Source organism: Siphateles boraxobius, unplaced genomic scaffold (genome assembly GCF_051911475.1).
Source record: "Siphateles boraxobius isolate OS27281-9 unplaced genomic scaffold, OSU_SipBor_1 183, whole genome shotgun sequence".
Taxonomy (NCBI): domain Eukaryota; kingdom Metazoa; phylum Chordata; class Actinopteri; order Cypriniformes; family Leuciscidae; genus Siphateles; species Siphateles boraxobius.
The window spans coordinates 1,012,284-1,032,777 of NW_027508792.1; the positions used below are offsets into that span (position 1 = coordinate 1,012,284).

Below are 20,494 nucleotides of genomic sequence, written 5' to 3' on the forward strand. Positions count from 1 at the left end.
TGTGTGTGGATACTGCATTGTCACAAAATATCCAATATATTGTTTTTCAATACAGAAGCATTGTTACTGTCCATAGTGCTTGAAGTCTTTCAAGCATAATGCTGGTCAGGGTGCTAGTTAACAATTTTGTGTTATCATTTACCTTTAAAAATAATAATAATACAAATAATAATATATTATTCAGAACAGGATCCCTACTGCATTACCCAATCTTCATCTCTAGACTTGAACTACAAGGTTGAATTAAGCTTATAAGACTTAAAGCCCACACAGTGACAACAAGTTCAGGACAGTTAAAATATAGCAGAGCTCATTCTGACATAAATATCAGCATATATAGTACATGAAATATTGTCTTTAAGCATGTACATTCTGGCTGGGATTTACTGGATAGTTTCAGGACAAAGGGGCGAATTAGACCACTAATACAATTTAAAAGAATTATATGTATTAATTTTCAATTTAAACATTTGGAAGTAAATATTCTGATGCCAGGCCTGGATTATCATTTTTTGAGAATGGAAATACTCTGTTTTAACTCCTAAATATAAAATCTCATATAAATGTGCACCCAAGTAATAATTCTTCATACAAGCCATACATTTTATGAGGTCTTTCTTTATTTAAGCAATGAAGCTGAAAAAAAGAAGTCAGACACTAAGTTATTAACTTCACTGAGTAACTCTAGGCTAGTACAAAGGTAAAGTGAAGGCACTGAAACTTTTTGAAAAAATACAGCAATTCAACAGTATTAGTGTAAAAACAAGAAATCGTAAAATGACATCTTTACCCATCAAGTGTTATAAAAAACGTTCATAACGGCTTAGTAAAATGTAGAAGCAGATAAACCCCCAGAATGTGAGTAAACAGGCTAAATTAAAGGTGTAAAATACTGGATGAATACATTCAATATAGAGTTAAGAAACATTAAATGCAATTGGTTTTCCTTTGGTTTTCCAAACATGTACATAAGCTGGTTCGTTTAGAACATCATCCACATTTCCAAATGATTATTAATGAGACTAATATTCTTGTGATGTTATTTTAAAATTCTTTGATGGATAATTGTGTTATATAATGTTGCACAGTAGAAAGGGTTTGTTTAGGAGAGTGATCTGGAGCTGAAAGAGGTTCTGCTGTAGCTAAAGCTGCTGTATTTGGACGAGGAAGAAGGGGATAAAGTGTAATCCACGCTGCCCCTACGGGATCCGCTCCGAGATCCCGAGGCAGATCCTGGATTGGAGAGGTTGTAGGGGCTGCTGATTCCTCGTGATGAAACCGTGGCGGCAGGAAGCATTCGGACATCCGTCTTCTCCTCGTTCATGCAACCTTCTAGAGCCTCCTTGTAGGATATCCTCAGCTTGGTCTTGGGGCAGGTCAGGGTTTTAGGGTGGTGACTTGAATCCTGGAGCCTCTGAGCCGCTCTCATGTCCAGCCAGCCTAATTGCAAAGCCTCCTCAAGCGAACGTCTGCTTCCGAGCTCTGGGTCGAAAAGCCCGCCGGTTAAATACTGGAATTCGAGGAAGCGCTGGCCAGCCTCGTACGGAAGCCACTTTTCTTTGACGGCCTCGGCGGCAGACATTTTACGCTTGGTTTTCACATCTTCAAAACCAATATACGCTTTCTGTGCAGGTTTTACCCTGTTAGCCATGTCCTCATCGAGGACACCGATGCGGGTTGCTTCCTGAATAGACATACGGCGACCGGTTTCAGGGTTCACAATCCCACCGGTGCAAGCTTGTGCCTCCAGGAGTCGTTGTCCTGTGATGGAATCGATGATTCCTCGCTTCATAGCATCACACACACTGATCTTCTCCAGCTTCTCTGTGTCAAAAATTGCTCCAACTGGATTCTGTTCCTCAATTATTTCTACTAATGGGGTCAGTTTGACTGACATGCTGGAAATATGCTTGGAGGAGTTTGTTGAGAATGGATCTTGCGGAGTGGAGATACTCTCGACTGTTTTAACAGTTTCGGTTTTGATTGTCTGACTTTTCGTGGTCATCTGGGATGAGAATGATGATGATGAGGAGGAGGAGACAGAGGAGCGGAGGGGTTTGCTGAGGGTCTTTGCCTTGTTGGTGATCATATCTGCCAACTCAGTAAGGGTGACACTTCCCGAACGATACTTATCAAGGACATCTTGGCTAATTACTCCCTTAACAAGCAGTTCTTTCAAGTCGTACTGAATGCCTGTTTGCATGTCCATTATAGCTGTACTGGTTGAGCCATCAGCAGCAGTAATTACAGTTTCTTCCCACTCACACTCTTGCTGAGACAATTCCAGAAAGGTCTCGTAGTCTATGAGTTTCTTCTCGTAGGCTTCACGCACTGTCATTTCTTTATTACTTTCTGGATCAACTATCAGTACCCGTCTCTTCCTCGAGGAATTCTTCTGCTGCATCTTTTTCTTATCATAAAGAGGCAGAAGCACCAGTCCCGTCCTCTTGTCTGTGATGCAGCGGCTCTTTAGTTGCAAGTAGGTCAAATTGTCCTCAGTGTTTGGGTCGAAGAAACCCTTTGTGTCATCTCCTTCATCTTTAAGAATCTGGTTCATCTCCTCACCAAAGTAGCCTTTTTGGTACGCCACATCAACATCAATTCGGTGACTGTGTTTAGGGTCAATGATACCACCACTAGCAATCTGAGCCTCCAACAGGCGAATGCCATGACCTTTCTCTATGAGACCACGTTCAATAGCTTCAAAAAGGGAAATCATCTTGTTGGTGCCTGGGTCTTTGTACCCAGTTACTGCTCTCTCGGCGGACAGAAGCTTGTCTTTAAAGTCCACACCCACCAGTCCTTTCTTACAGGCCTCCTCGACAGTATAGTACTCATTGTGAATGGGATCAATCATGAAGCCTGAGGCGGCCTGGGCCTCTAGAAGCTCCAAGGTAGTGCCTGGTCGCAGAAGCCCATTCTTCATGGCCTGGTAGATAGGCAAGGTGCAGTCGTTGGCCTCGTCATAAATCCCAGCAATGCAAGTTGACCCTCTGAGATAAGCCCGAAGCCTGTGTTCAATGTCTTGGCTGGTAATCTTGCCCTCTCTCAGATGATCCATGTCCGAAGGTTCCAGCAATTTTGCATCCACCAGATCCGATACGTTAACTTCGCTACGGAGTCCCTGTACAGTCAAGGGTTTCTCTGGAGCTGGAAGCAGGAGCAAGCCAGTGTTAAGGTCAGCCTTGCATCGCTTCTTGAGGGTAACGTAGCTAGCATGTAGACCAATGTCTGGATCAATGTAGCAATCTGGTCTGGCATTTAGAGCTTGATAAAGATCCTCATCAACAAGGTCACGGTCCATGGCAGTATCTTTGGAGAGGTAGACACTAAGGATCGGATCAAGGATGCCTCCCGCCGCCTCTTGTGCTTGCAGGAGACGCAGAGCTGTTTCCCGGTCGATTATTCCCTTTTTCATGGCTTGGCTAGCTGGCAGGAGTTTTGCACTTTTGGGATCCCTGAACCCAACACATGCAGCCTCTGCAGTCAACAGCTGCTTCTTGTCAGCTTCATCCACAAGTCCATTCAGACAAGCCTCCTCCACAGTCATCTTCACATTAGCTCGGGGATCTATGATGTATCCTGTGGCAGCTTGAGCCTCCAGCAGCATTTTTCCACTGTTGTCTGAAATCAACTTTTGTTTCTTGGCCTCTGTGAAGGTCATCTTGCCTTTAGGTCCTGCTGCCAGCCCGGCAATGGCTCCTGTGCCTTTAAGATTGAGCCTGATGTCAACAGATACATCCTGAACAGTCCGCTGGCCATTCATCAACTGCTCAAATGTCACCTTGTCAATCACACCGCAGTCACGCAGTTGCTGTGCCGTGACTTTCTTGCGGACGCCTTCGAAGACCAGTGAGGAGTCGTCGGTTTGGTCTGTCTGAGTGTATTTGGCAGCACCATCTGGTTTCTCCTGCAGTCTCTGCAACTCCTTCTGCTGTGAGTCTCGAAGCGCCTGCATCTGTACCCTTTCTCGTTCCAAGTTCTGCAACATCAGCCTGTAACGTTCTTCCGCTTCCTTCAGATGAGTCCTCAACCTCTCCATCTCGGTGTTGACAGAGTTAAATTGTCTCTCCAGGCCAGAGCGCTCCGAGATGTGCTTTTGAAGTTGCTCCTCGTGAATCACACATTTGCTCTTCCACTGGGTAAAATCCTTCTTGATCCTCTCATTATCCTCCTGCATTTGTGATTTGAGACGCCTTTCAGACTCCAGTGAGAGTTTGATTTGTGCTAGCTCGTCTTCCAGCCTTTTCAAGCGCACAATTTCCTGTTCCATTGTTGTTGTTTTCTTGAGGAGACCATCTCGTTCTTGCTGCAGATTGCTGCACTGGGATTGGGACGTCTGGATCACAGAGGAAGTCTGCAACAAAAACGTAAAAAATAAAATGAGTGTTCTATCATTTAAAATACAGTAGTCAACATTTGAAGTGGATCAAAAAAGTTAATCAAAGTTGCCCTAAGACAAGAACAGGTATTGTTAAAAATTCATGTATAATTTTGATGGAAGGTTTTGACCCACTTCAAATGTTGACTACTGTATATTTCACAATTGATATTTCTCCATATGATTTTTCAGATATTACAAAGATTTGTTGCATTAATTGTCAACTACAAAACAGAACTGATTGGTTTTCAAGCCAAGTACAAGGCTTAGCATCTAAAGAAGGGATAGCCAAACCTGGCCCTGGAGCGCATCCTTATGCTGACTTATGCTCCAACACACCTACTTGTTATTTTCAAGCAATTCTGAACACCTTGATTAGCTGGTTCAGGTGTGTTTGATTAGGATTGGAGCTGTAGGATGGTAGTCCACCAGTACCAGGGTTTGGTATACCTGTTCTAAAGGATCAAAATCACAGAGGATGCCACAAACGATAGAGGCTATCTCAGATGTGGTTTGGACAAGACTGTAAAAATACATTAAGTGTCATCTGAATGTGAAAGTATGTGATTGGATGCTGTTGCTCATAATGCAAAAAAGCGTGCAGCATGGAAGCTTGTAAGGTAATTAAGATGCAAATCTGATTATTCTGCGGGGTGTGGTGCGCAGATAGGTCAAACATGCACATTAAGACATGCAAAGATGGTGCAGATTCTTAGTGGGCCATATTTTGCATGTCAAGACTAACCATTTACAGAATGCAGTGTGAGAGAGCAAGAGAGAGAGAGATGCATGCAGCCAGCTACATCTAAATCTACAGATTTTAAGGATAAAACTCGAGAACTCTTGTTTCTATTTATCCTAGTACCTCTCTGGCTTGTTTTTGTACATTTTCTATCTCCAGTTGCAGTTTTTCTCTCTCTCGGGAGAGCTGTCGCATAAGCCTGTCATGCTCTGCACCGGCACGCTGGCTGGACTCAAGCTGTTTCTGCAAAGCTGTGACTTGCTCAGCCATTTCCCGATTTCCACGTTTTTTGTCTTTGAGCAGCTCCTCGTGTTCTAGACGCACGGAGCGCAACTCCTCCTCCAGGCGGAGGTGATCTTTAGTAAGAGTTTCGGTGAGCCTCTGCAGGCGCTCAATTTCAGCAGTGCTTATGTTCAATGCACAAGTCTTTTCTTCCATGCTACGGTGGAGGGTCTCGTAGCGCTGGTTGAAGTCTTGGACGCGCCCCTGCTCCTGCGTGAGCTGTAGTTTCAAAGTGTTCATTTCAGCTTTCAAGGCAGCCAAGCTCTGAGAAGAAGCTTTGTTCTCCTTCAAGGCACGGTCTAATGCCTCCTGCAACTGCTTGCATTCGCTGTCCGTATGTTTTGCCTCAAGACTGGTTTCTTCCTGGCTCTTACGCAGTGTGGTGATTGTAGTGGTGTACTCTCGCATGGCCTGGCTACTCTTTTCAAGTTGCATCTCCGTTCTCCTTCGCTTCCTGGCCTCCTCTTCTGCCACTTCCCGCTGATTCTCCAACTCGCTTTCCAGGCGTTTCAGCTCCTCCTGGAGCTCTTGAATGCGCATTTGTAGGCGTGCGATAGCTTGTTCAGACCGTCCCTTCTCAAGGGCATGGGCCTCCAACTCAACCCGGATGAGGCTCAATTGAGTTTGGGAAGAGCGAAGCTGCACCAACTCCCCATTCGAGGCTTCATTCTTAGTTTTGAGGTCGGCTAACTCCCCTTCCAGTCGCCTTGTCTCGGTCTCTAAAGATCTTTTCAGACGCCGCTCCTCCTCAAGACACCGTGTGAGACGGTTGATCTCCATACTTTTCTCCTGCGCTGTCCGACTTGAGCTCTCTTGTATCTCCCTTGTTTTGTTGTCCGCTTCACGTTTCTGACTAAGCATCAACTGGACTTGTGCTTCCAGCTCGTGCCTCTTTCGGCTTTCCTCTGAATTCACAGCACTAAGTCTCTGTACCTCCTCTTCCAAGTGTCTCCTTTCGACCGCCTCTTGGTTGAGGGAAAGACGAAGCATTTGCAATTGCTCCTTCAACTCCCTAGATTCTCCCTCTACTCTTTCAAACTCCAACTGCATGGAGGCAGAATCACTTTCCTTCTGCAGCGAAAGCTTTTGCATGCTGGTCTGGGTAACGAGGATTTGAGACTCGTAGGTCTGTTTCACCTCTCGTATCTGTATGCTGTGCTCCTGCCTTACCTTTGCCAACTCCGTCTGCACCTCCTTGAAGCGTCGAGCCTCGTCATCCAACTCCTTGCGTAGATGCTCCAGCTCTCGGGTCCTTTCAGACACCGTCTTCTCCAGATCTTTATTGGCCCAGTTGGCCTGCTCGAGATCTTTGACTGTCTTGCGCATGGTGAGATCGTGTTCTTCCTGTATAAACGTATAACGCTCTTCCACGACCTTCTTCTTCCTCTCCATATCTTCCAACTGTTGTTTGAGGCTACGGATTTCTTCCATAAGCTCTTGAAGACGGTTTGTAGAAGACTCAAGGCTGTCCTGTGTGGTCATACACTTCAAAGTCTCATTCCTCTTCACCTCTTCCAGAGAAAGCAGGTGTGTCTGGGAGTCATTCAGCTCCTGCTTGTATTTAAGGAGAGCCTCCTGCAAAGAGGCATTCGTGGCAGTGTGATTCGCAATGGCGTCTTTCAACTGCTGAATTTCCTCATTGCGCATCCCAATCTCGGTATTCATCATCTGCAGAAAACACACGTAAAACATTACACTTGACATTTGGTCAAAATGTCTGTTGACTTGTGTACAAAAATTATTAAGGAATTTGTGTGTTCACAGAAGCAGATTTAGGGTTAGGTAGGGCAACACAATCTGAGGAAATTTTTTTTTTTTCTGATAGTCAACTTACTCTAATAACTATAAGTAACTTTGCAACTACATCAACTAAATCTCTTTAATTTGCAACTACGTCAACTAACTCTCATTAGAGTATAAGTGAACTTGCAAAGTTACTTATAGTCAGTAGAATATCTGTTGGGGCTCATCAAAATAAAGTGTTTGCAGATATTAAGCAGACAGTCTACTAATACTCTAATGACCGGTAGTTACAAAGTTACTTATAGTTAGTAAAACGTCTAAAGTGGACTATGGAAATAAAGTTTTACCGAAAATCCTATTGCAATTTTCTGTTAAAAACTGATATTGACAGTACAATTTGGCAAAAAATAGAAGAGAAATATATATTAATGACTATAAAATAATAATAATAAATATTTATATTATTTATTATATAATAATAAATAAAACATTAAACAATAGGGAAATATTACTATTGTAATATTTTGCATTAAAAAAACTGTATTTGAGAAATATTTCTTATTTTTTTAATGTTTTCATATATTATTATATATTATTAGTAAGAATAATAATACAACATCTTATATCTATATTATTTATTACACTTTAAAATAAAAAACACTGAGTATTTAAAAAATTATAAAAAACTGTTGAATCAATTAATCGACTCGACGAAACGAATGCTGTCAAATCAATTAATCACGATTAACAGCATCTAGCTATACTAGTAATATTAATATTAGCAATAGATCATAGCAATAGCAATATTTCTAGTATATCTTAATATATTATGTTTCAAGTTTTTATTAGTGCCGTCAAATCGATATACTAGAAATATTAAATATACTCGAGAAATATTACTATTGTACTATTGCACTCCAAAATAAAAAAAAACTTTTATTATTAAAGTAATTTTTGAAATATGCCATTTTATTTTACAGTATAGCTGTAAAATTACAATCCTACTATTTACGGCTGTCATCATTTCTTCATTTTCAAATGTTAAACACCATGGAGCTTTTATTTTGGTGGAAAACCACAATTGTTGACAACAGCCTTGTCATTACAATTTGAGAAGAGGGTTGGCGCATGTTGAGCTCAACTCACAGAGATGGGTTTTGTGTGTGTGTGTGTGTGTGTGTTTGAATTAATCGTGGAGAGTGCTTTGCCAAAACATAGGTGTCTTTATATACCTTCAGGTCTTGCCTGTTATTCCTGGAAGTCGTAAGAAGTTTGTGGTGATCATTTGAGCGGGTGAGCAATTCTAAATAGTGTGCATTTAGAGAAGAGACCTAGGGGACGAAGACAAGAAATTAAAAATATGGTATTATAATAAGTCAACATTGCAATAAAACGAATGTTTGTGTTGGCTGGGAAAGTGTGTGTTTAGGTGTACCTCTTCTGAAATAACGGAAGATGGTGAATGAAGCACAGTCCTCTTGATGGGGATGTTGAGCAACGTTTCCAGTCCAGCCCCATAAGATGCTAATTCAAGCTCATAGTTCTACAGAGAGACAGTTCACACTATTAATTATGAATTAAATTACTTTTAACGTTAGTTAAAAAAAATACAATTTCTCTTAGTTAGTTCAGGTTATATATACAGTATATAATATTAACAGATGCAACTTTTGAATTTAATTAGCAAATGTAAGATTAATACATTTATTTTTCATCATTAGTTTATGTTAACTAATGTAAAGTGTAACCATAATTATTGTTAATTGGTGAACAATAGGTAAGGTGACATTCAGAGACAAAGGCATATTATTATAATTTGATGTTTTAATCACGATACATCATCATTAGTTTGGAAACTGCAGGACGAATACCTTGATGGCATTAATGCAGGCGTCGCCATTTTTCTGCACCGTCTCCAACAACTCTCTCTTTGCCTTTATATCGGAGTTTAATGCCTGCACACATTAGAAAAGAGCACAAATGTTAAATGAAGCCTTTTAAATGATTAATTAATCAAACAATTCAACTCAATAAATAGGGCTGTGTGGATTCTGTTGAAATCAGGGATATCATACTTAACTAAAACCATTTAAAAAAACAAAAACATTTTCGTTACATGAAATAAAATGTACATTAACTGAAATAAAAAGACTTACATTTATTTTAATTCAGCTGAATGCCAAACCAACATTTCTCACTTTTATTTAATTTAACTTGATGTACTTAAATAACTAAAACTGAAATAAAAATGAATAAAAACTAGCCAAAATTGGGGACAAAGGTTTGGGATCATGAAGTCTCTTCTGCTCATCAAAACTGCATTTATTTGATTAAAATACAGTATAAACAGCGACATATTTGTCCAATATAAATCAGCTGTTTTCTATGTGAATATCTAGTAAAGTGTAATTTATTCCTGTGATCAAAGCTGCATTTTCAGCATCATTACTCCAGTCTTCAGTGTCACATGATCCTTCAGAAATCACTATAATATGATGTTCCACAATATTAATATGTTTTTCTGATATACTGTACGGCCTTCAAAATCCATCCGTCCACCCATTTATCCATTAAATGTATTTTGACTATAAACTCAAAAATTTAGCTTAATTAAGTTGCATATTCCAATAATTTATACTGGGTTTTTTTGCACTTAAATTGGTCTATTCTTACTGTTGACATTAGAAATGAGATGTATGCATGTTCCCGAGAAATAAAGTTGTCTGTTAATTCCTTGATTGCCGTTTTGACATACAGTATTTTCTCAATTTTAGACATATTTTCTAATTTTCTTTTAATGTATTTGCCATGATCTGTTTTCCTGCTGCATTGCTTCCCCTGGGAAATCATTATTTTCTATTATTTCTATAATCATTACTTTCTATTATTTTATTTTGTCATAATTATATTGGTTTAAGTAGATAAAAATGGCAATAAAATTCTATCACATTATTTTGGAAGTAAATGTTTTGGCCGTTTTTTTCTTCTTCTTCTTCTTCTCTTGGTTTTGAAGAGCTTTTGGACAGGAAATCGATGACCCAATCTGAGTACATCACAAAATTACTAAAACTAACTCAATTGTAAAATGAAAAATTCTGAATATTAATAGTATCTCAGTGATACTAAAATAACACTGGCTGAAATTACTTGCTTTAGTTTTTTGGGTGATGGTTTTAGTTATTCGCTCTACTCAAGAACATGTTTTCCGAGCTCACTTTCTGTTGGTTGACGAGTTGGTCGTAAACTGTGATGTCATCGGTCTCGATGGACTGCTGAGTATCGAGCTGTCGTTGGGTCTTGTCGATCCATCCACTGAGATGAGAACTGGACTGCAGGTATTGCTGAAGCTGAGGTAAGTAAGAGTCCAGGTCATTATGCCTGAGAAAACACAGCGTCATTAGCAAATAACCCAATCATGTAGGCCTACAGCTGGAGGAACAAACATTAAGTTAAAGCGGTCATGACATGGACCTTTTTTTAAAGTCCCCCTGTGGTGAAAATCCAGCTTGTAATGTTGTTTATATGTCTATGTGTTTTTTTAATATGCTTTAAGACAAACAATGTGTAAATTCATAAGTCGACAGCATTGCTGAGTATTTACAACTTCCAATAGAAATTATTTGGCAACGTGATACAAAAATTAAAAAAAACCTGCAAAAGACTAAAAGGTTGCACAAGGGTTAAGGAAAGCGCATCTGACCTGCTGGTAATCTGCAGAAGGATGCGTTTCCATCGGTCTGACAGCTGGGTGACGTGCTCGTTGTACTGGGAGATGTTGATGATACACCTGTACCGGCCCTGATCCGGCTGGTCATTACTCTGCTGAACTTTACTCAGATCAGACACCAGTGAATGCAGCACATCATGTTTCTGCTCCAAATCACTGTGCATACTCTGCGTTTGGAGAAAAAGTGCTGGTTATAGATCATGATGGAGAGTTAAAGGATAGTTCACACAAAAATGAAAATTATCCCATGATTTATGCACTTTAATGATGGATAGATGCACTTTATGATGGACAGATGCACTTTTATGATGGACAGATGCACTTTTATGATGGACAGATGCACTTTTATGATGGACAGATGCACTTTTATGATGGATAGATGCACTTTTATGATGGACAGATGCACTTTTATGATGGACAGATGCACTTTTATGATGGACAGATGCACTTTTATGATGGATAGATGCACTTTTATGATGGACAGATGCACTTTTATGATGGACAGATGCACTTTTATGATGGACAGATGCATTTTTATGATGGATAGATGCACTTTTATGATGGATAGATGCACTTTTATGATGGACAGATGCACTTTTATGATGGACAGATGCACTTTAATGATGGATAGATGCACTTTTATGATGGATAGATGCACTTTTATGATGGACAGATGCACTTTTATGATGGACAGATGCACTTTTATGATGGATAGATGCACTTTTATGATGGATAGATGCACTTTTATGATGGATAGATGCACTTTTATGATGGATAGATGCACTTTTATGTTGGATAGATGCACTTTTATGATGGACAGATGCACTTTTATGATGGACAGATGCACTTTAATGATGGATAGATGCACTTTTATGATGGACAGATGCACTTTTATGATGGATAGATGCACTTTTATGATGGACAGATGCACTTTATGATAAATAGATGCACTTTTATGATGGATAGATGCACTTTATGATGGATAGATGCACTTTTAAGATGGACAGATGCACTTTTATGATGGATAGATGCACTTTTATGATGGACAGATGCACTTTTATGATGGACAGATGCACTTTTATGATGGATAGATGCACTTTTATGTTGGATAGATGCACTTTTATGATGGATAGATGCACTTTTATGATGGACAGATGCACTTTTATGATGGACAGATGCACTTTTATGATGGATAGATGCACTTTTATGTTGGATAGATGCACTTTTATGATGGATAGATGCACTTTTATGTTGGATAGATGCACTTTAATGATGGATAGATGCACTTTTATGATGGATAGATGCGCTTTTATGTTGGATAGATGCACTTTAATGATGGATAGATGCACTTTTATGATGGATAGATGCACTTTTATGATGGATAGATGCACTTTTATGATGGACAGATGCACTTTTATAATGGATAGATGCACTTTTATGATGGACAGATGCACTTTATGATAAATAGATGCACTTTTATGATGGATAGATGCACTTTATGATGGATAGATGCACTTTTAAGATGGACAGATGCACTTTTATGATGGATAGATGCACTTTTATGATGGACAGATGCACTTTTATGATGGACAGATGCACTTTTATGATGGATAGATGCACTTTTATGTTGGATAGATGCACTTTTATGATGGAGAGATGCACTTTTATGATGGACAGATGCACTTTTATGATAAATAGATGCACTTTTATGATAGATAGATGCACTTTTATGATGGATAGATGCACTTTTATGATGGATAGATGCACTTTAATGATGGATAGATGAACTTTTATGATAGATAGATGCACTTTTATGATGGATAGATGCACTTTTATGATGGATAGATGAACTTTTATGATAGATAGATGCACTTTTATGATGGATAGATGCACTTTTATGATGGATAGATGCACTTTTATGATGGAGAGATGAACTTTTATGATGGATAGATGCACTTTTATGATGGATAGATGCACTTTTATGATGGATAGATGAACTTTTATGATGGACAGATGCACTTTTATGATAAATAGATGCACTTTTATTATGGATAGATGCACTTTTATGATGGACAGATGCACTTTTATGATGGACAGATGCACTTTTATGATGATAAATGCACTTTTATGATGGACAGATGCACTTTTATCATGGATAGATGCACTTTTATGATGGACAGATGCACTTTTCTGATGGACAGATGCACTTTTATGATGGATAGATGCACTTTTCTGATGGATAGATGCACTTTTCTGATGGATAGATGAACTTTTATGATGGATAGATGCACTTTTATGATGGACAGATGCACTTTTCTGATGGATAGATGCACTTTTATGATGGATAGATGCACTTTTCTGATGGACAGATGCACTTTTATGATGGATAGATGCACTTTTCTGATGGATAGATGCACTTTTCTGATGGATAGATGAACTTTTATGATGGATAGATGCACTTTTATGATGGACAGATGCACTTTTCTGATGGATAGATGCACTTTTATGATGGATAGATGCACTTTTCTGATGGATAGATGAACTTTTATGATGGATAGATGCACTTTTATGATGGATAGATGCACTTTTATGATGGACAGATGCACTTTTATGATAAATAGATGCACTTTTATGATGGATAGATGAACTTTTATGATGGATAGATGCACTTTTATGATAAATAGATGCACTTTTATTATGGATAGATGCACTTTTATGATGGACAGATGCACTTTTATGATGGACAGATGCACTTTTATGATGATAGATGCACTTTTATGATGGACAGATGCACTTTTATCATGGATAGATGCACTTTTATGATGGACAGATGCACTTTTCTGATGGATAGATGCACTTTTATGATGGATAGATGCACTTTTATGATGGACAGATGCACTTTTCTGATGGACAGATGCACTTTTATAATGGATAGATGCACTTTTATGATGGATAGATGCACCTTTATGATAAATAGATGCACTTTAATGATGGATAGATGCACTTTTATGATGGATAGATGCACTTTTATCATGGATAGATGCACTTTTATCATGGATAGATGCACTTTTATGATGGATAGATGCACTTTAATGATTGATAGATGCACTTTAATGATGGATAGATGCACTTTTATGATGGATAGATGCACTTTTATCATGGATAGATGCACTTTTATCATGGATAGATGCACTTTTATGATGGATAGATGCACTTTAATGATGGATAGATGCATTTTTATGATGGATAGATGCACTTTTATGATGGATAGATGCATTTTTATGATAAATAGATGCACTTTTATGATGGACAGATGCACTTTTATCATGGATAGATTCACTTTTATGATAAATAGATGCACTTTTATGATGGACAGATGCACTTTTATCATGGATAGATGCACTTTTATGATGGACAGATGCGCTTTCATCATGGATAGATGCACTTTTATCATGAATACATGCCCTTTTACCATTCACTGCCATTATCAATCTTGGAAGAGCCAGGATATTTTTTCATTTAACTCTGACTGTATTTGTCTGAAAGAAGAATGTCATATACACATAGGATGACTTGAGGGTGAGTAAATCATGGGCTAATTTTCATTTTTGGGTGAACTATCCCTTTAAGGGCTGTGCACAAAAATAATTATATTAGCAGGATTTCAGAAAGATCCCTAAAACAACAAATGTATTTAAGAAGCAAAATTGTTATTACAACTTGCTTTAAGAGAGTTTTTTTCTCACTAAATGTATTTGTTTTTCATAACAGGGAACTGTTGATACATACTGTATATCAGAAATGATACCTCTATCCATCTTTAAAAATACTGAAGGTACAAGTCATGCCATACACATACAATAACAATTATGAAAACCTAATTAATAATTAAAACTGAAAAAAAGGGGGAAACAAAGAGTAGGCTGGATTTACACAGCAAAAATGTTTTGTTTTTTTCAGTAATTTTGTCTTCATTTAAAAATGTTTAGTTATTTGTACTGAAAATAAAGATACTTGAGAAGCAAAATGACTTGTTTTAAGAATGCAAATGGAGCAGAACATTTTATTAATTTAAAGGCAAAATAAGATTATTTTTCTTTTAAGCATAAACTCACTTCAGTCATTTAGCTTCTCCAGTAGATATATATATCTTGATTTAAGAATGTTTAGATATTTTGTACTGTAAAACAAAACAGAAATACTGTTTTGCAGTGTATCCTTAAAACAACAACAACAAAAAGAGATATATTTCTTAAAACAAGTCTTAATATCTTAATTTCAACAGGTTTGCTTCCGAGTAAATGTCTTGTTTTTAGGATGACTAGATATTTGGCTGTAAACTAAGACAGAGATATTAGCACATCTTATTAATATTTACATTTTTGTCCATTAAAATCAATCTTGAGATCCCTGAATTCTGCATTTTGTTGCACAATATCTCACAGTTTGAATGCAAGAACATGATCTGCACCAGTATAAGTGATCAAAAAACTCACATTTGAGATCTATTTGATCATATAAACGTTAATAATAGCTTCAGTAATGATTACCTGGAGCACTTTCTGGTATTTCTGGAGCTCTTCCGGGTCCAGAGACACCGTCTCTTTCTCTATCAGTCGAGCTTCGTAAACCTTGACCACATCTTCAGCTTTCAGCAGATCTTTCAGCAGCGTCTTCACCAAGCTCAACCTGAAACAGTCAAAAACTGTGAGGACGGCTATATTTATTATGTTAATATGAATATATTCAATAGCTATATTTTACAGCTGATATGGCTCGTACAATCACATTTATAATTTTTTAGCTGTTTTGAACTGAAGTGTTTCATTAAGTGAATCTGATTGCAGACATTTAATATAAATCATCAGATCCGGTTCCAAATAAAAAAAAGAAAATAATCAAATGATATGAAGCACCTTTCATTTGTGAACCAGTTCATTCACTGGATTATAAAAACTTAGATACTGTATGTAAAATATTTGCCGTTCAAAAGGTTGGCGTCAGTAAGATTTATTATTATTTTATTCATCAAGGATGCATTAAATTGATCAAAAGTGACAGTAAAAACGTTTATAATGTTAAATAATATTCTAAATCAAATATTATTATTATTGTGGTATTTTTCATGTATTTGTTATACTTTACTTTTCATTACTGGAAATATAAACTTTTATTTAGTAACTTATTGCATCAGATTTTTTTCATCTGATGTTTCTTCAAATATGACCGTTTTCAGCATTGGTAATTGGTAATATGGCTTTAATTACAGGAATAAATTACACTTTATTTTTCTATTCTATTCTATTCTATTTATTTTTAAATTCTAATAATATTTTTTTTTTAATTACTGTATTTTTGGCCAAATTAAATGCAGACTTTCAAACATTTAAAAAAATGGTACGGACCCCAAACCTATGAACAGTGTTGTACCTTTACCATGAACTAAAACCCCTGAAATCATGTCGTGAAGAGCGCTGTACCTCTGTAGATGTGTGGCGGTGTAATTCTCCAGGTTAACTAGTCTCTGGTTGATGACCTCCAGCTGACCCCGCAGATATCTGGCTTTATCCGTGTCCTTCGCATCTTTGAGTTCAGCCTGAACGCTTTCTCTCAGACTCACAAACTCTCCCTTCAGAGTCTGCACGTCCTTCTGAAAGACCTGAACACACCAATAAACCTCTGAGACCTTCCTCATATCAGGGTTTTACTATAAAACCCAAACTATTAAAAGCATTTCAGCAGCACTTTATTTTACAGTCCTGTTCCGCATGTATATACTATGTACTTTTTATAGCAATTACAATAACTGGGTTATATCTAGGTACTAACTCTGAAACTACACCTATATGCGTTTATAAGTAAACGGAAAGTACAAAATAAAGTGTAACCAGCATTTCTGTTAATTGGAAATAACGCTGAAATAAAATAAAATATGAATATTAGTTGGAAAAACGTAAACAAAATGAAAATTAGAAACATTGCCTTGGCAATTAACTGAAATAAGTTTGAATTGAAGCACTAAAATTACTGACAGAAAATAAATAAAAACTAAAACTAACTAAAACTTAAAAATAAATTAAACTTAAATACACATAGCGAATTTACTAACTACAATTAACATGAAAAATTATAAAAATAAAGCTAATTCATTACGAATTGACTAACTAAAATTAACATGAAAAATATAAAAATAAAAGCTAATTCATAACGAATTTAAAATGTTAATACAACTATAATGTAACTAAAGTCCCTTATTAAAGGGATAGTTCACCCTATACAGATTTATGCAGATCTGTCTATTTGCTTCCCGTGTTTTGTATGCATCAGTCTACTTGCTATAAAAAAATTAATAAACAGTCAATTAAGAGTCATATTTTGGTGGAAACCGTGATACATTTTATTTCTCAGGATTCTTTGATGAATATCAGATGAAAAAATCAGATGCAATAAGTTACAAAATAAAAGTTTAACAAATAAAAATCTAAAAATACAAATTACTAATAGAAAATTCGATATATAAACAAACCTAAAATGGTGTTGTGTGTTTGTGATGCTCACCTGTGTGCTGGCGATGTGGCGACTGCACTCTTCGGGTCCGTCCTCTCCTGACGGGATGTAAAGGAACGTGACGAGGGAAGATTCGGCCCTTTCCACGTTGAATCTGAGAGCGTTGAGTTCGTTCAGGAGTTTGATGCTCACGGCCGCAGAATACTCCGATCCTTCTCCACAAGCGGCTACAGAACACACAAAACACCGCAGAGATTCATTATTCACACGAATCCGCGAAAACGACTAAAGTAAAAACGCTGTTTTCTGCCGCCAGGCCAGTAGATGGCGATGCAACACTATAGACTGAACTCGTAATACGCATGTGCATGACGTCATCGTCTTCAGAGATTCGTGTTTCTGTTGTTTACACGGAGACCGTTTTCAAAAACGGCACTTTTCAAAAGTTTGCGTTTTCAGGAACCCAAAACGCCACTGTTGTGTAAATTAACGGCCAAAACGCATAAAAAGTTTTACGGTTTTAGTTGAAAACGGTGTCGTGTAAACGGCTCCTAATACGTTTTCGTTTGAAAACGCATCTTTTTCTCTCTGTTTTGGCCGTTCACATTGAGACGGCGTATTTATTAATGAAAACTAAGCTTTTTGAAAACGCTCTCCAAAGTGGATAAATTTGTAAACGCCGTTTTCACATTGTAGTGTGGACTGTGAAGCCGGAGGAATTTAAAAGCCGTTAAAAGCGATGACATAAGTTAAAGGCATAGATCACCCAAAAATTATTGAGCGCTGCGCTGTTACACTAGTGAACTCACTCGAGGCCTTTAATAACTTTTCGGGGAACAAGTTTCAATCCCTTAGAAGCCTATGGAGGAGTGATCCAGCCCTCAGATTTCATCAAAAATATCTTAATTCGTGTTCTGAAGATGAACGAAGGTCTTACGGGGTTGAACAACATGAGGGAGAGTAAATACTGACAGAATTTACATTTTTGGGTGAACTATCCCTTTAAGTCATGTGACGCATATTGTACCAATAGATATTCATGTTTATACCAGTATTGTGCCTGTTATGTGCTGTTCACTTTCACACAGTTTCTAAAATATGTTACTTTGCACACTCTTCATATCACAGTCCTGCAAAGATGACAGAAAATTTACTCACATTCTCTGTCATGTGGTAAAACATCCGAGCCGTTGCGTTTTAGACCAAACATATAATAGTGAGTGCAACCTGGACGCTTCAGTGAATGGTGAGATATTTTGCTAAATAAAATTATCCTGTCAGAAGAACGAAGAACTTTTTTAAACGAAAACGTAATTTTCAAATGTATTCGGATTAATGTAGACGAATCAAATTTCAGTTTATTTGGCTTTATTACGCATTACGCAAGACACACATCTGAGTCCTAATTCGCATACTATACGTCCTAAATAGTATCCGAAATTAGTATTAGTGAGATATGAACTCGGATAGTATAGTCATATTGAACTGGTCGAAACAGAGGGAAGATGGCCAATTAAATATATTTTTTTAAACAATTTTTCAACAATAGAAAAAATTGGGTGTAGGATTTACACCAAATGGTCACTCAGAAACTGCAAGTGAATTAAAAAAAATAAATACAAAGAGGCGGCAAGTAACACATTGAATTAACATGAAATTTTGAACTAAACATACTGTAATAATATTTTTTTATTTACAACTTCAAACATATTTCACTACAGTTAAGCTTTTCCTAAATGGTTCAGCCATTAAAAAAATATATATATTTTTCATCTTTTATTATATTATTATTATCATCATCATTTCATATGCAAATCACTCGCCAACAAAATTACCCAAATCACTCTATAAAATAGAGCCATTTAAAGTCCCTGTAAAGGCAATTTAAAAAAAAAATTCTAAACACATTATAAATGTTAGAAATGTATTGCTAAAACACATTACAAGGACTGTGAACTGTGAAGTACTGAATTGTGGAGTTAGACCGTTAAACAGTTTTTCACCATTGATATTTTACGGATTTTTTGGGCGGGGCTGAAAGGGTACTCGATGACGAGCTCCTGGACACGCCCCTACTTGATGACGCACTGGAGTGCCTGAGCTCCTGGACACGCCCCTACTTGATGACGCAGTGGAGTGCCTGAGCTCCTGGACACGCCCCTACTTGATGACGCATTGGAGTGCCTGAGCTCCTGGACACGCCCCTACTTGATGACGCACTGGAGTGCCTGAGCTCCTGGACACGCCCCTACTTGATGACGCACTGGAGTGCCTGAGCTCCTGGACACGCCCCTACTTGATGACACACTGGAGTGCCTGAGCTCCTGGACACGCCCCTACTTGATGACGCACCGGAGTGCCTGAGCTCCTGGACACACCCCTACTTGATGACGCAGTGGAGTGCCTGAGCTTCTGGACACGCCCCTACTTGATGACGCACTGGAGTGCCTGAGCTCCTGGACACGCCCCTACTTGATGACACACTGGAGTGCCTGAGCTCCTGGACACGCCCCTACTTGATGACACACTGGAGTGCCTGAGCTCCTGGACACGCCCCTACTTGATGACGCACTGGAGTGCCTGAGCTCCTGGACACGCCCCTACTTGATGACGCACTGGAGTGCCTGAGCTCCTGGACACGCCCCTACTTGATGACACACTGGAGTGCCTGAGCTCCTGGACACGCCCCTACTTGATGACGCACTGGAGTGCCTGAGCTCCTGGACACGCCCCTACTTGATGACTTACTGGAGCCCCTGAGCTCCTGGACACGCCCCTACTTGATGACGCACTGGAGTGCCTGAGCTCCTGGACACGCCCCTACTTGATGACGCAGTGGAGTGCCTGAGCTCCTGGACACGCCCCTACTTGATGACGCACTGGAGTGCCTGAGCTCCTTGACACGCCCCTACTTGATGACTTACTGGAGCCCCTGAGCTCCTGGACATGCCCCTACTTGATGACGCACTGGAGTGCCTGAGCTCCTGGACAAGCCCCTACTTGATGACGCAGTGGAGTGCCTGAGCTCCTGGACACGCCCCTACTTGATGACGCACTGGAGTGCCTGAGCTCCTGCACACGCCCCTACTTGATGACGCACTGGAGTGCCTGA

At 38.5% G+C, this 20,494-nt stretch overlaps 1 protein-coding gene across 2 annotated transcripts in view; it reads right to left on the bottom strand.

Moving 5' to 3' along the window:
* Positions 1–602: 602 nt before the first annotated feature.
* The window catches only part of LOC143741284 (desmoplakin-B-like), a 28,255-nt gene continuing 8,363 nt past the window's right edge, over positions 603–20,494 (bottom strand). The window contains exons 5-14 of one of the 2 annotated variants that reach the window (XM_077233715.1): positions 17,434–17,609; positions 16,356–16,534; positions 15,426–15,564; positions 10,849–11,042; positions 10,364–10,526; positions 9,020–9,103; positions 8,584–8,691; positions 8,381–8,479; positions 6,576–7,073; positions 603–4,357 (exon numbers count right to left, since the gene is read on the bottom strand). In XM_077233715.1, the coding sequence (XP_077089830.1) occupies positions 1,103–4,357; positions 6,576–7,073; positions 8,381–8,479; positions 8,584–8,691; positions 9,020–9,103; positions 10,364–10,526; positions 10,849–11,042; positions 15,426–15,564; positions 16,356–16,534; positions 17,434–17,609 (4,895 nt within the window). In that variant the 3' untranslated portion in view covers positions 603–1,102. Of the gene's footprint in view, positions 4,358–5,246; positions 7,074–8,380; positions 8,480–8,583; positions 8,692–9,019; positions 9,104–10,363; positions 10,527–10,848; positions 11,043–15,425; positions 15,565–16,355; positions 16,535–17,433; positions 17,610–20,494 lie in introns of both variants that reach the window. The other variant, XM_077233714.1, reaches the window with a different exon arrangement.